The sequence below is a fragment of the Alternaria arborescens genome, assembly GCF_004154835.1.
Source record: "Alternaria arborescens strain FERA 675 chromosome Unknown contig_93, whole genome shotgun sequence".
In the NCBI taxonomy this organism is placed as follows: Eukaryota; Fungi; Ascomycota; class Dothideomycetes; order Pleosporales; family Pleosporaceae; genus Alternaria; species Alternaria arborescens.
The window spans coordinates 1-13,368 of NW_021167948.1; the positions used below are offsets into that span (position 1 = coordinate 1).

A 13,368-nucleotide genomic window follows, 5' to 3' on the forward strand; every position below is an offset into this window, starting at 1 on the left:
TGGCGCCTTGTAGAGCCTCCTCATGAGGATCCATATTGAGTACGGCGTTGTTGAGTTATCGCGTGTTGAGCGGAGGGCGCGCCTTCGCGCACGGTGGCCGCAAACTAGGGGTGGCCGCAAACTAGGGGTGGCCGCAAACTAGGGCGCCTAGCTTATCGCTGTCATCTTGTAAAATAGAGCTGACTTTCGCCTGTCAGTCGTGCTGATATGTCAGGTGGGGCACATCCCTCTACGCGACCTCGTCAGCTTGTTCGTACCACGCTCATCACAGCATTCTCGCACGACTCTCACGACAAAGATGACTTTCTGTGATGCATGCCAGTCCCTGCCAATTCGCAATATCTTGAAACTTGTTCAGGGCGACACATCCGTAGACGATGAGTTTCAGTGGTTCAAACTACCGGAGACTGCAGATGTGACCCACGAAGAAGACGAGCATCCATTCCTCAGATGGCATGACAGCCTTGCTGGGTTACAAAGTTCTGCTAGCAAATGCGCGCTCTGCCAAGTCATCTTCAGCCATCTGAGCAGCAGCCACTATTACCGTACCAACTACAAGGACGGTGACATGAGAGGCCTATGGCTGAAGGCTCCAGAAATCCCGCACAAATCTATCCTGGTTGTGTATCTGGGCGACACGAAGCCACAAGTGCGTCTAAGTGGGACCTTCTGGTATTACACAACTCCAGGTACGTTGGTATGATCTATCTACGTGAGCTGCAGTTGACATGTGATATGTAGATAGCTCCGTAGCAGAGTTCTTTGACAAATACGAGATCATCGAGGACTCATTGCATCCCTGGGTACTTGGAAAAACTGCAACATGGGTCAAAAATTGCAACGACCACCACTTGAACTGCCAACGGTTAGTAAAAAGCGATGCTCAATTACCCACACGGCTCTTGGACCTTCATTCACTACCAGAAGGAACTGACTTCGAGGGTATCACGGATGATCCACGTGCCCTGCTCACGGATACAACACTCAAGCTTGTGGAACCCGGTTCAGATAGTAAGGGCCTGTACATCGCATTGAGCTATTGCTGGGGTAAAACGCTGCCATACACTACGACCTCTACGAACCTGGAAAAGCATAAAGAAGATAGAGGGATCAGATACATCCAACTTCCTCAAACTCTTCGAGACGCAATATTTCTCACCAGATATCTAAGCATTCGCTACTTGTGGATAGATTGTCTGTGCATCATTCAAGACGATAGAGCTGACTGGGAGAGAGAGGCTTCTCGAATGGCTGATGTATACAGTAATTCGTACTTAACTCTTGCTGCTACGCGTGCGAGTCACTGTGGTGAAGGCTTTTTGCATGCGCGCAAGGTCAGACAACGTCCTGTCGTCTCGTTCGCAGATGCGGAAGGGTCTTTTGACTTGTATTTCCAATATCACGACGGGACCTTTTCACCGGACCCTATGAAGGCGTTATTGGAAGATGTCATCACTACGCGGAAGGTACATTGAAGCCCTTGAGCCGCTCACACTGACTCCGGAAGCTGACACAAGGTAGGAAGAGCCTCTTCTGAGCCGAGTCTGGGCCATACAAGAACGTAAACTAGCGCCCCGCACGATAAGATTTGGTGCCTACAAGATGCGCTGGGATTGCTCGAAGCTATTGAACACCGAAGACGGATTCCTGAACTGGTTCGAACGCTCAGACCGTGGACACAGTTTTCTGGAAAGAATCGCCCACGGGCTCGAGGACGTGGACAACCCAGGACGGATTAGTTGGACCGGGAAAAGACATGGATACGGAGAAGCCTGCACTTACAACACAGGATGGATAGAATGGTTTGCCTTGATTGAAGATTACACATCCTGCAACATTACCTTCCAATCTGATAAGCTTCCAGCACTGTCCGGTATGATCTCGGCGCTACAAAAGCTCACGGGAGATGTCTGCCTTGCTGGCTTGTGGAAAAGCTGGTTCTTGCAAGGTCTGCTATGGCGCTTGCAACGGCCTGCCTGGGACAAACGTATTATATTCCCAAAGAAGCCGCAGAGAGCTATACCCTGGAGAGCTCCAACCTGGTCGTTCGCATCAGTGGAGGGAGTGGTGCTATACAGACTTCTCGAGAACGATCCCTGCATGCCAGTGTGTGCAGAACTGCTAGACTGCGATGTCACGCCCAAGGGCGTCAACCCACTTGGGGAAATAACGAAAGGATTTGCGAAGATCAGAGCACCGGTGAGTGCCCTGTTCGATATAGCGTCGCAGGAATCGAGTAATGGAAGAGAGTGTAAGGTTCGGTTGACGAATGAGAGGCTCGCGGAAGGGCGTGTGTACTTTGATATTGACGTGTACAAGTGTTGTGGAGTGGTCATGATCACTTCAGATATTGGCATTGCGATCATACCGGTGAACATCGCTGAATCGACCTACATAAGAGTGGGAGCGCTTTTGGTGCACAGAGTCATCAAATCGAAGAGTAAGGATTGTGGGCGCGAAGGTCTGGCTCCGTTCCACCATGATGAGTTGCTGACCGCGTCTCACTACCCAAATCCAACAATCATCACTCTGCTGTAGGTAGTTGTAGAAGGCAGACGTAGATTTTTCAGACGGCGTAGTGCAGTTAACGCTAGACCTGTTGCGCTGATGACGACAGTATTTCGCAGACATATGCGGTACTCTATCAAAGTGTCCATCATGCTCTTTCGTGAGACTTCAAGATCTCGAAAAATGGCTTCAAATCCATGGGGCAGACCAGGGTATACATCCAACTTTGTCTTCACACCGTGCGCACGCAGCGCCTTTTCGTAAATTAACCCATCATCACGAAGGGGGTCCTTGCCTGCAACTTGTATGTAAACTGGCGGCATCCCCTTATGCGGGTTATCGGCCTGGAAAGGAGAAAAATCTGGCGAGAACCTGTCATGGTGCCACACTTTGGTGATGTACTCCAGGGCGTCCTGGTTGAAGATCAAGGATCTGGCATTCTGATCTCTAGCGAGGTAGAGGCTTTGGTACTGCTCAGGGACAATCTCTTTCTCCAAGACGCACGAGACGCTCACCCATGCTCCCGTAAGTGGAGGCTGACACCCCTCAGAAATCCATCGCTGTGCCATGATGGCAGTAAGAGTACCGCCGGCAGAGACACCACCGATGTAGAAGCCTAGAGAGAGAGATCGCACTCAAGCTCCTTGGCATGGATGTCTTGACTCAACCACTTGAGAGAATCCCACATGTCCTGCGGCGCAGCAGGAAATCTGTGCTCGGGAGCAAGACGGTAGGACGGGCAGACGACGGTGAGGTTATATAGAGTTGCAATAGGCCGTGCTAGATAACCAAGGGAGAAGTTTTTCCCCAGGCAGAAACCGCCACCGTGAATGAGGACAAACATTCCTCGAGGAGTTGAAGATCGTCCGACAGGCAGATAAATACGTAGCTCGCTCTGGTACCCATCGCGCATTGGGATCGATTTGGGATATTCGATGTCTGTGGTCGGCGGGGTGGGAGGCGGGTTGAGCTTGAACTCTGCGACCGCGTCAGAGAACCGAGGGCTGGGAAGACAGTCAACCTTGGCTAGAAACTTTCCCTAGGTTAGCTAGCAACTGAGGAAGGTAGTCGGATAACCACTTTACCTCTTCAAATTTTGGGCTGATCACATTGCGGCACCTGGCCAGAACAATCATTCTACTTAATCTGTATCGATTAAGGGGATCTTACTGTGTGTTGCCAAGCGCCAGAACAGCTTGACTGGTGTTATATCCTGACATGATGCAGGTGATAGGAAGACAGACTTGATTTGTGAGTCTGGGTACTGTTCTTCAGTAGTAGCTTACTTTTGTGATAACCTAGAAAACTTACCCACGGATGCGAAAGGTATCTCAAGGCGTTGTATCTTCTTTTTGAAGACTCTAAAGAACCACGTCGGGCTTATGTCAAAGTCCACGCGAAACGTGGAAGCCGCAGTTCCGGATTTTCCAAGCTCCTAGTGTCGTGACTACATAGCTTGCCGATGGACGCGTTCGTTTAGGCGGCGCTATGATAGGCCAGCTGCACCGAAGGCCAAGAGTATGGAGACACAAAGGGCATCCGTCCGACAGTTGCAATTAGTGGTCTTGTTGACAACGTTCACTTACGTGCTCGTGTTGAATGCCTGATAAGTGGAGGTGGGTCAACACAACGTCATACTCGTGGCGCTGTGATTTGTCGTGAGCCGATCGCATCTTGCTCTCGCCGTCAGCTGCACAGGAAACATTTAATGCGAAATTTTAAATCGACCCAGCGTGTACGACAGCGATTCTGGTGGTGACAATCTTCGTGAAATCAGTTCGGGTTCATGGGACACGAAGATCGAAAGCCGCCGCGACAAGAATCATAGGATGCACAAGTAGAACAGTCTATTGTACTTTTGTAACTGTAGCTCTATAGCGTTGCATGGTAGTAGTGTAATTAGCACTAGTCGTATTAGTATATGACAGATAGATCGAGTTCTAGGATACGAACACATTTGATGAACTAATCACATAGCTGTCAGTCGTTCGTTTCTTTCGATAGCTGCACTTGAGACTTACACCGCCGCTGCAACTGTCCTGGACATAAAGTCCATTCCTTATAGGCTGTGCGCAAGTTCTTTCCCGAGGAAATCTAGCATCGTCACCGTCTCCGCACTGTCTGGGTGTTACGACTTGAATCTTTTTCTTTTTGATAACCTATAAACCTACGCAGAAGGAGTGGGGCTACGAACAGTCAGTAGGACGCTTTCCTGCTAGTCATCATATTACTTACATAGGAGTCGGGACATCCAGTGTTTGCGGGCAAACCCCATCCATCATTACACCAGGAAGCCTGGGCAGAGACGGCAAAGGCCAGGAGGATTGAAGTAACGAGTTTCATGGCTAGTTAGTGAAGACGCTGCGGTTTGTACTTGGGTCTTCAATGGTATATTGTCGAGGTACCTACACTACGATGAGACCAACGCATATATATACCTAATGCTCGACGATGCGCACGGGCAGTGTCTTCTTCACCAGTATGAAGCGGTCACTTGCTAGCGACTCTGGCCAACAGGGATATATATTGCATACTAATCGAAGTCAAAGGTGCAACGTACGTAGATTTACCTTGTTGGAAGAGTCGAACAGCGGTGAGCTCTTGCGGCGTCGCAATGTATGCGCTACAGACATGATCTTAGATTATCCCCTTGCGGAGTCGGAGTAGCCTCAAAGCCGCTCTAGCCGATTGTTACTGGATCCTCACGTGGTAGTGGCCTATACATATGTTCCTGACAAGATCCTCTCTATCATACGTGTAAACAACAGTGTTGCGACGATGTTCGTGACTCGGTTTGGATTTCTAAAACACAGAGGGAGCTGGCCGCCGCGATAGTCACTATAGGATGCACAAGGTCTCGAGCATCAGTAAAATCGAGTGGGCAACTAAGTGCATGACTAAGGGCTCATTTCGGGAAATGCGCGGCAGGTACCGCCGAACCTCCCCCGTGCGCGCGAGCCTCATACAGCAATTATAATCGAGCACGCGCTCGGGAGCTCGACAGGACTTTCAGAAATAGTGAGGGTACGGGTATGGATGAGACGGAGTGTTGCTCGAGCTTGAGGCGACGGCGGGCGGCTCGATACGGAGTGGTTTAATATCGACGCGAGAGAGCAGAGATCCAGCGATGGACTGGTTCGCGGGCGAGTTCAGGCTGGTCTTGGAGGCGAGCGAGGTCATATCACATTGTTTGGCGGGCGTGCTCTCATCGTCTGCGGGCGAGGCGTCGTCATCTTCCTGGAAAGGGACTACGATGTTCCCAAGACATATTTCAAGGACAATGGCATGCGCAACATGGGCAGGCAGTGTGTCTCGATCGGAGATAGTAAGATTGCATGGCGCCGCAGAACCCGAAAGTGCGTCCAATCTCCTGCGGTCCGAAGTGCGATGGTGGGTTGTCGGTTTGTTCGGTGTAGCCAGACAACTCCAAGACGGAGGTCGGCGTTTTGAGTCTTGGCGACAAGCATCAAAGTTCGTGGGGCAGTAATGGGACGTACCTCTATAAACAGGCATTGCGACACGTCTATCACTACGGAAGAACTCTGTCGGTACAACGGTCGTAAGCTGCTGGATTTCACAGACATGGTGACCGCGACTACGCGCAGGCATTTGTCAGCATGCCAATCACAACTAAAGCACAAGCACCGCACGATCGAACCTGAACGAATTCAAACGACACTGCAACCGCGAATATTGAACAGCCACACGCACTTGCTTGTTCGTGCATGGCGATAGACGCAGTGTAGTATAGAGGTGGGTTCAACCATCTGGCCATTGTTGGTGTGAGTCGCGGCTATCGGGTCAGCTTGCAAAGCTACATAGTGTGGTTCATTCTAAGAGCATCGCGCAGATGATTACCCAGACTGCGTTTTGCTCTTCGGACACGGAGTGCGCCGCGTTCCCTTCCAATTTCTTATTCATTGATCATGACTTACTACGCATCTTCCAGTCATCGGTCCACGACGGTTCACATAGACTGTATCGCGCGCATGGCGAATACATGCCCTCAACAACACCATAGTGTAATATCATTCACAAGTTCATATCGAATGTAGCAAGCAGATGCATTGTCATCCGTCTTCTGTACCTTCTATCATCAGCCTCACAGTGCGTTGCTACAAGTCCGAGTAAGTTTATGGAATAGTCTATGAGATTAGTAGGCTTTTGTTAAAAGGCAAGTCCATCGCTCGCTAACGTTCTGACCTATACCTTAAACCGTTCCATCGAAACGGTTGCGAAACGCCTGGAGATTTTTCTAGATCAGCGTTTCCCTTGTCCTCATGCCTCTTGTTCTCGAACCACACCCGAGCTTTTGCAAACACTGTCTTATCAGATGATATCAGATGCCAAATGAGAAAGACCAGTATGATGGTAGGTAACGAAAAAACCCAAAAGATTCCAAAGCTTGGTTGCACAACTTTGGGGCCGTTCCAATTTAGTAGGGGCATAGCGAAGAGAGTGGCGAAGAAGGTAGGTGGCAGGAAGACCACGGTCATGATAGCAATGGTCTTCATCGAATAACTATCCCGCTGTGTTGCTAACGCGATTTCCTTGCTACTTTTCGCGTCGTGGCGAGTGAGCAGATTGAAGATCTGGCGCTGACAATTAGTTGTCTATGCGATGGTAGAAAACCGCTGATGCAACGTACTACAGATTGCTGCATACGGCCACGCTCTTGAAGATAGCTTGTCTGCAGCTCGCCTGATTGTATCTGGCCTTCCAACAGCGCTACTGCGTCCGTAATAGCAGACAAGATAGATGTCGACGTAGCCGCACTCGGGGTTTGGGCAGGCGACGGTTGGTGGATCAGACACGGTCGATATACTACGAGGTCACTGAGGATCATTCTTACGATGCAAGCATGTCTGATGACATTGGCTAGCGCGGTAAGTACGAGACCCAGCCTTTTGGACTCATATACGAGCTGATCTGTACTTGGAGCAGCATCAGATTGAGCTACATGCCATGCGCCATGCCCCGTGAATATTTCTATGTCTCGAATGCGGCCCAGATTCTCTCCTGCAGTGCCCTCAATCCAACGGACCAATTCAATACCACATAGAAACGAACAGAAGCGCCAGTCGTTTATCAGATCTTTGTGGTGCACCAATGTCGACAGGAAGCTTCTGAAGATTTGTTGTGGGTACTGAGAGTGCTCTCGTGGTGTGAACAGGACCTTGGTTGTAACTGTATCAGAGTTGTAGGTCCACAACAGTGTATATGACACAGTATGCAAGTAGCACCTATACAAAGTGCTACCCGGTTGGTATTGTGAGAAGAATCCATACGTCGACGAAAGGATCAAATTCAGCCAATATGGATCGAACCCGAGATCGTCGAACAAGTTCACAAAGACAGGTCGTTCGATGCTAAGGATTCCTTCGCTATTACGCCTGAACTTGACGATGCTCATTGTAGCCGTTGCTTTCTCATTGCCATTGTCAAAGACAGGTGCGTTAATCAGATCACAGATGTCCAGGTGACTAGGCCATTGGACTGAAGTGTGCCGAACGGTCGTCTCCGAATTCAGGAATTTGGCAATGGTAACAAGACTTATGGCGGTCCGTTGCAGATTTTCACGCTGCGTGAACTGCTGTTCTGCCTCGAATCGTTGTCGCGCTTCTGCTCGCAAGCCGTTCATTGTGGACAAAATATGTTCTATGGTATGGAAAGGTGTGAAGAGAGAGAGAGAGAGAGAGAGAGAGAGGGAGAGGGGGGGGGGAGCTGTCAACGAAGAGAAACGAGAAGATACACTGCTTGAGTATTGGTGGCTTATGGTCAGCACGGCTGTATATGCATCTGTTGGGGTAACGTCCAGCTGAGGCGCTGCTGTGCCTATGAATTCAACCAACCATACTCATCCTCTCATGCAAGGTGTCGACGGCTTCCATATCAGTAGGCTCTTTCGTATAATGTCATGCAGACTCAGCCTACTTGCACTCAATATACTGGTCTTCGTTTTGACAGCTGATCAGCGCTGCGCCCTCATCGTCGCACCATACCTAGGTATGCCAAAGACATATGATGGATGTAGAAGGCCTACAAGCGTCAAAGACTGTAAACTCCTTTCATGTAGTTCAATTAGACATAGTGGTGCATCCGATCCGACTGTATTCTTACTGCTTTTAGGGCTTCCGACCTGACAGGCGACCCTGACTGGAGTTTTGTGGAAAAGCACATGCACGTGGGAGTCTAGGCCTTCTTTCCGTGGGCGTGACACTTGCTTTGTCCAGCACAGCCCGGATATCCTTGGTTACGTCATACCATTGCATGCGACGTCTCTCTACAGCGCCCACAAATCTGTTCCCAGGTACGTGGGAAATTTACGTCTTGTTTGTGCGGGTCACTCACTAGCGCAGCTCGCGCGTAGTGTACACCCGTCCACGTGCTCGCGCGTCAGGCCGTGAGCTGGAAGCCTGCCAGGGTCATGTTCATACCATCAACAAATGCTGGAAGCGCGCGCTCGATGTCGATGTACCAGGTTCGAATAAGCACCGACGCCCGCACCTACAACGTCTTCTTACCCTGATCCAGCGTGCGCGTCGCAAGGCAGACAACTTCGTTACCCCGCTCTCGACTCTCGACTCGACCCTCAGGCAATCGCGGCCGCTGAACAGCAAATCGTACGCACACACACACACACACACACACACACACACACACACACACACACAATTCCCGTAATCAGCGACGAAGACGGAAGCCTTTACCTATCATGGCGCATGCGCGGCTTCTGAAACGATCTCGACGACGGCCATTGAGACGGTGAAGACAACGTCCTCCCCTTAGGGGGCGACACAAGCGACGACGAGAACCCCGGCCCAGAGCCATAACCACAGCGCCGCGATACTCTGTACAAGCGGCGCACAAACGTCTTCCCGGTCTCTGGCGGTTTCCTCATTAGCGACCCATTTGGCATCGAAAGACACGGCGCCCACAGCCGCCTCCACACTGCCCCTCCTCTCCAAAGACGACCCAACCCACATCCTCGCCCCGTATTCTGCTCGACTCCACAAAGCTTCTCCGATCTTCCAGCAGCGACATTCGCAAGCGTGGACCCCAGACTAGTCTCCGCTTTGCACGTTCCTTACAAGTCGACGCCAATCTTCGCGTAGGAGTCGTGCGACCCTGGGGTTGAAGGGCTATCAGGTACACTACATTGGGGTCAGTAGGACCAACAATCGGCTCAAGGAGCGCGCGATGGAGAATCAGAAGGACAAGATGCGTGAGAGCATTGGAGAGAGGTGTTACGTCGAGCCGAGCAGTAGTGGCGCCTTGGGGACCCTCGCCATGTCGGGGCGACCCACAGGGGCTTCGCACGCTACCACACGTCTTACCTAACGACAACACCTGCCCCAGATTGAGGCTCTGCGCTACCATGCATACCTTGCACCTTTTACCTAACGACAATACCTGTCCCCAGATTGATGCTCCGCATCCTCCGACTCTTTACATAACAGTAAATCTGCCCCAGGTTGCGTCCGCAGCACTGGGTCGGCCCAGGCGTCAACCGCGCTTTCGCCATGCTTTACCATCCTTCTAGAAGCCGTGCTCCCCGGAGTTCACTGCGTAGCTGTCCGTCCTTCGATTCATGAGGCAATTGCGTGTGGAGAATATCCATGTCCCACTTGCATCTCTCCGGGATCCTTCCTCCGAAGCTCTCGTATCGAGCATATACGCTCGGACGCCTATGGTCATGTTCCGTGAATTTCTCCGCGTCTTGGACGCCCATCGCAATCAGTTTCTAGTGCTGTATACCACCGTACAACGACTAACGGCATTGCGGCATACCATATCATGTACTGCATCAGCACACGATGATTCTTGAATTAGTTACGACCTTGAAGCCACGATACAGCGATACCGTGTCGCATGGAGGCGCCCCAGACCCTGATTTCGAACTACAACCTTCTGAAGCGTACTTGTATACCATTGCGACTTGACGCGACAGGAAAGTGATTTACTGTAACCATCACTTCATGCGCTATCGTCACGCGACTACAACCTTCTATGTATGCGTATCCCATCTCTGCTATCTCTATGCGCACCCACTCATACCATCAATATTGACACAATTCATTTGAAAATATAACAAGGATGACGTAGTCATGTTAATTCGCTATCTCAGAAAGCATTGTTGAACGGAGCTGAACGGACCCTCGTCCCACAACGTATGCCCAGAAATCCACAAAAGATAAGCGTCTATTTCACTTGGTCCGACTTGCTTGGTCCCTGTTCCGGTCCTGGCTCTCGTGCTTATCGTTACACGCAGCTGTGGTGAAGCGGCCCTGTGTTGAAGCTTGCCCACGCCACATGGTGCATGGCGACATGCTCCTATGCTCCCCCAGAGTGCTCTCGAACGCACTCGACTTGCAATCCGCGGGCGCTTGACACTGGCGACATTCGATGATGTGAAAAATGGAGTTGGCTAACCGTCTTGGGCCTAGTCCGGCAAAACCTCGCTGTACCTGCACCAAAATTTTGCGGCTCGATGCGGCTCCAAGCCAGCTTGTCTCGGTTTTTAGCGGCTCCACGCTCATTCGCCCGCGCAAAGCATCAACCACCAGTGTCCACCACGGCGAAGGAGGGACCGCTACGCACCTGGGGAAACAATGAGCGCGCCGTGGGCGCACCTCCACATCGTTCCTGGGTCTGTGCCTGCCGATGTCGGTCGGGCCGACGATTTCTGCATATAACGCGTACCGTCGTCCTTCGAGGCAGTACTCATCCTCGCGTGCCATTTCCTATTGATACCCCGGATCAGAACATCAAAGCGACATGGGCTTCTCCAACGACAAGATGGGCGACGACATTGAGTACGGCAGCCAGCTCAAGGCCGAGGAAACCAACGCGCAAGGCCAGACTGATGCCGTCTTCGGTGAGGTCGTCGAGGGAGGACCAAACTACCGCAGCGTATGTCTCCATGTTGCGATTCTTACCTAACGCATATTGACGCCCAGCAGGTCAGCTGGTGGGGTTCGTCCATCATCATGATGAAGACACAAATCGGTCTCGGTGTGCTGTCTATCCCCGCTGCATTCGATGCCCTGGGTCTCATTCCGGGCATCCTCTCGCTGCTTGCCATCGGAGGAATCACGCTGTGGTCTGGCTACATGGTCGGCACATTCAAGATGCGTCATCCTGAAACGTACGGTATCGAGGATGTGGGGCAGAAGCTGTTTGGGCGCGCCGGCCGCGAGGTGCTCGGTTTGGCGTTCGCTTTGTGTGGGTCCTTACCTCATGGGAACATGGTTCTCCAGAACCCCAGAGTTGAGCGTGTGGACTGACGAAAAACAGTATGGACGTGCGTCGCTGGCTCTGGTATGCTGGGTATCTCCATCGGATTGAACTCCCTGTCTGAACATGGCACGTGTACTGCTGTCTTCGTGGCTGTGGCCTGCTTTGTGGGCTTCGCACTTGCTTCGATCAAGACCTTGGGCAAGCTCTCTTGGATTGCGTGGGGTGGTCTTGCTGGTATCATGTCAGCTAGTGAGTATTCCGTATTTCTGCACCAAAGGATGTGCCCTGACCACTACAGTCATTACCCTCACTGTCTCAGTCGGCATCCAGGATCGCCCATCTGCGGCGCCTCAATTCGGCCCCTGGCAATCTGACTTCGAACTCTTCAAGTCGCCCACCTTCGCTGAGGCCGCGGCTGCTCTATCCAGTATCGTCTTTGCGTTCTGCGGTATTCCTGCTTACTTCAACGTCGTGTCCGAGATGAAGGACCACAAGGACTACTTCAAGGCCCTGTCGCTGTGCCAATTCGTCATGACCTCCATCTACATCGCCATCGGCGTCGTCGTGTACTACTACTGCGGATCGTACGTCGCATCGCCTGCGCTGGGATCCGCCGGTGTCTTGATGAAGAAGATCTGCTACGGACTCGCACTTCCGGGTCTTCTTGCGTCCGTTATCCTGGTCACTCATGTGAGTTCCATCATCTCTCTTCCCTTTGCTCTTTACGGACAGTGTACTGATCTCACATAGCTCGTGGCCAAGTACTTCTTCATCCGTACTCTGCGCGGAACAAAGCACCTCAACCACCCCACCGCTAGGCATTGGATCACCTGGTTCGGCTTCACCGCCGCCGTTTCCCTGACTGCTTACATCATTGCATCTGCGATTCCCGTCTTCGGTGGCCTCGTCTCGCTCGTGGGCGCACTTTTGGGCACCCTCATGAGCTTCCAGCCAATGGGCTGCATGTGGCTGTACGACAACTGGCACCGGTCCAACCGCGACTGGAAGTGGAAGGGTATGGTTGCATGGTCCATCTTCGTCATTGTCTCTGGCACATTCCTCCTCATTGGTGGTACTTATGGTTCGATTGTCGGCATCATCGACTCGTACAACAAGGATGGTGGCACCAGCCCTTGGTCGTGCGCGGATAACTCCAATTCGAGCGGTGGTCACTAAGTGTGGCTGTCGGAGGAAGAGGCTTGATTTGATGGTGCTCTGGTCTTGTTCTTTTAGCGATGCATATGCATGATTTCAATGCGAATATCTTACATTGTTCAAATATACGTTGTGTCTGGCATTCTTGAGTGCAGTGATGATGAAGCTATAGTGGAGACGGCCATGTCGAATGGCTGATTGGGTTGGCGACAACTTCACGGCTCTTTCCTGTATCGAGGGAGAACATGAGATCGGGTGGGTGCGAGGTATATGTCGTGCCTGCTGGCTCATGCTTGTTTCGTCTGGTGCTGCATCCTGCTGGGCGCGTCCTGCAAGGCTTTGACATGTGCTATATCCGCTTTTGCGATGCAGCCGGCATTCATGTCGATGAATTACCGTCGGGGTATTCGTAACAACTTCATTCTTCCGGACGATCTACTAAGGCTGTCGCAGGTTAAGATCGAG

At 51.6% G+C, this 13,368-nt stretch overlaps 3 protein-coding genes across 3 annotated transcripts; 1 reads left to right on the plus strand and 2 right to left on the minus strand.

Moving 5' to 3' along the window:
* Positions 1 to 4,667: 4,667 nt before the first annotated feature.
* AA0111_g12636 (hypothetical protein) lies at positions 4,668 to 4,851 on the minus strand (the record flags this gene model as incomplete). The annotated part of the gene is made up of 2 exons (XM_028646640.1): positions 4,668 to 4,694; positions 4,744 to 4,851. The coding sequence occupies 2 exons, from the start codon at positions 4,849 to 4,851 to the stop codon at positions 4,668 to 4,670; spliced, it is 135 nt and encodes a 44-aa protein (XP_028499754.1).
* Positions 4,852 to 6,698: 1,847 nt separating this feature from the next.
* AA0111_g12637 (hypothetical protein) lies at positions 6,699 to 8,149 on the minus strand (the record flags this gene model as incomplete). Its single annotated transcript, XM_028646641.1, has 2 exons — positions 6,699 to 7,100; positions 7,157 to 8,149. 2 exons carry the CDS (start codon positions 8,147 to 8,149, stop codon positions 6,699 to 6,701), a joined length of 1,395 nt encoding a protein of 464 aa, XP_028499753.1.
* A 3,137-nt stretch (positions 8,150 to 11,286) lies between these two features.
* On the plus strand, positions 11,287 to 12,924 carry AA0111_g12638 (hypothetical protein; the record flags this gene model as incomplete). The annotated part of the gene is made up of 5 exons (XM_028646642.1): positions 11,287 to 11,421; positions 11,472 to 11,733; positions 11,806 to 11,997; positions 12,047 to 12,438; positions 12,499 to 12,924. 5 exons carry the CDS (start codon positions 11,287 to 11,289, stop codon positions 12,922 to 12,924), a joined length of 1,407 nt encoding a protein of 468 aa, XP_028499756.1.
* Between the last annotated feature and the right edge of the window lie 444 nt (positions 12,925 to 13,368).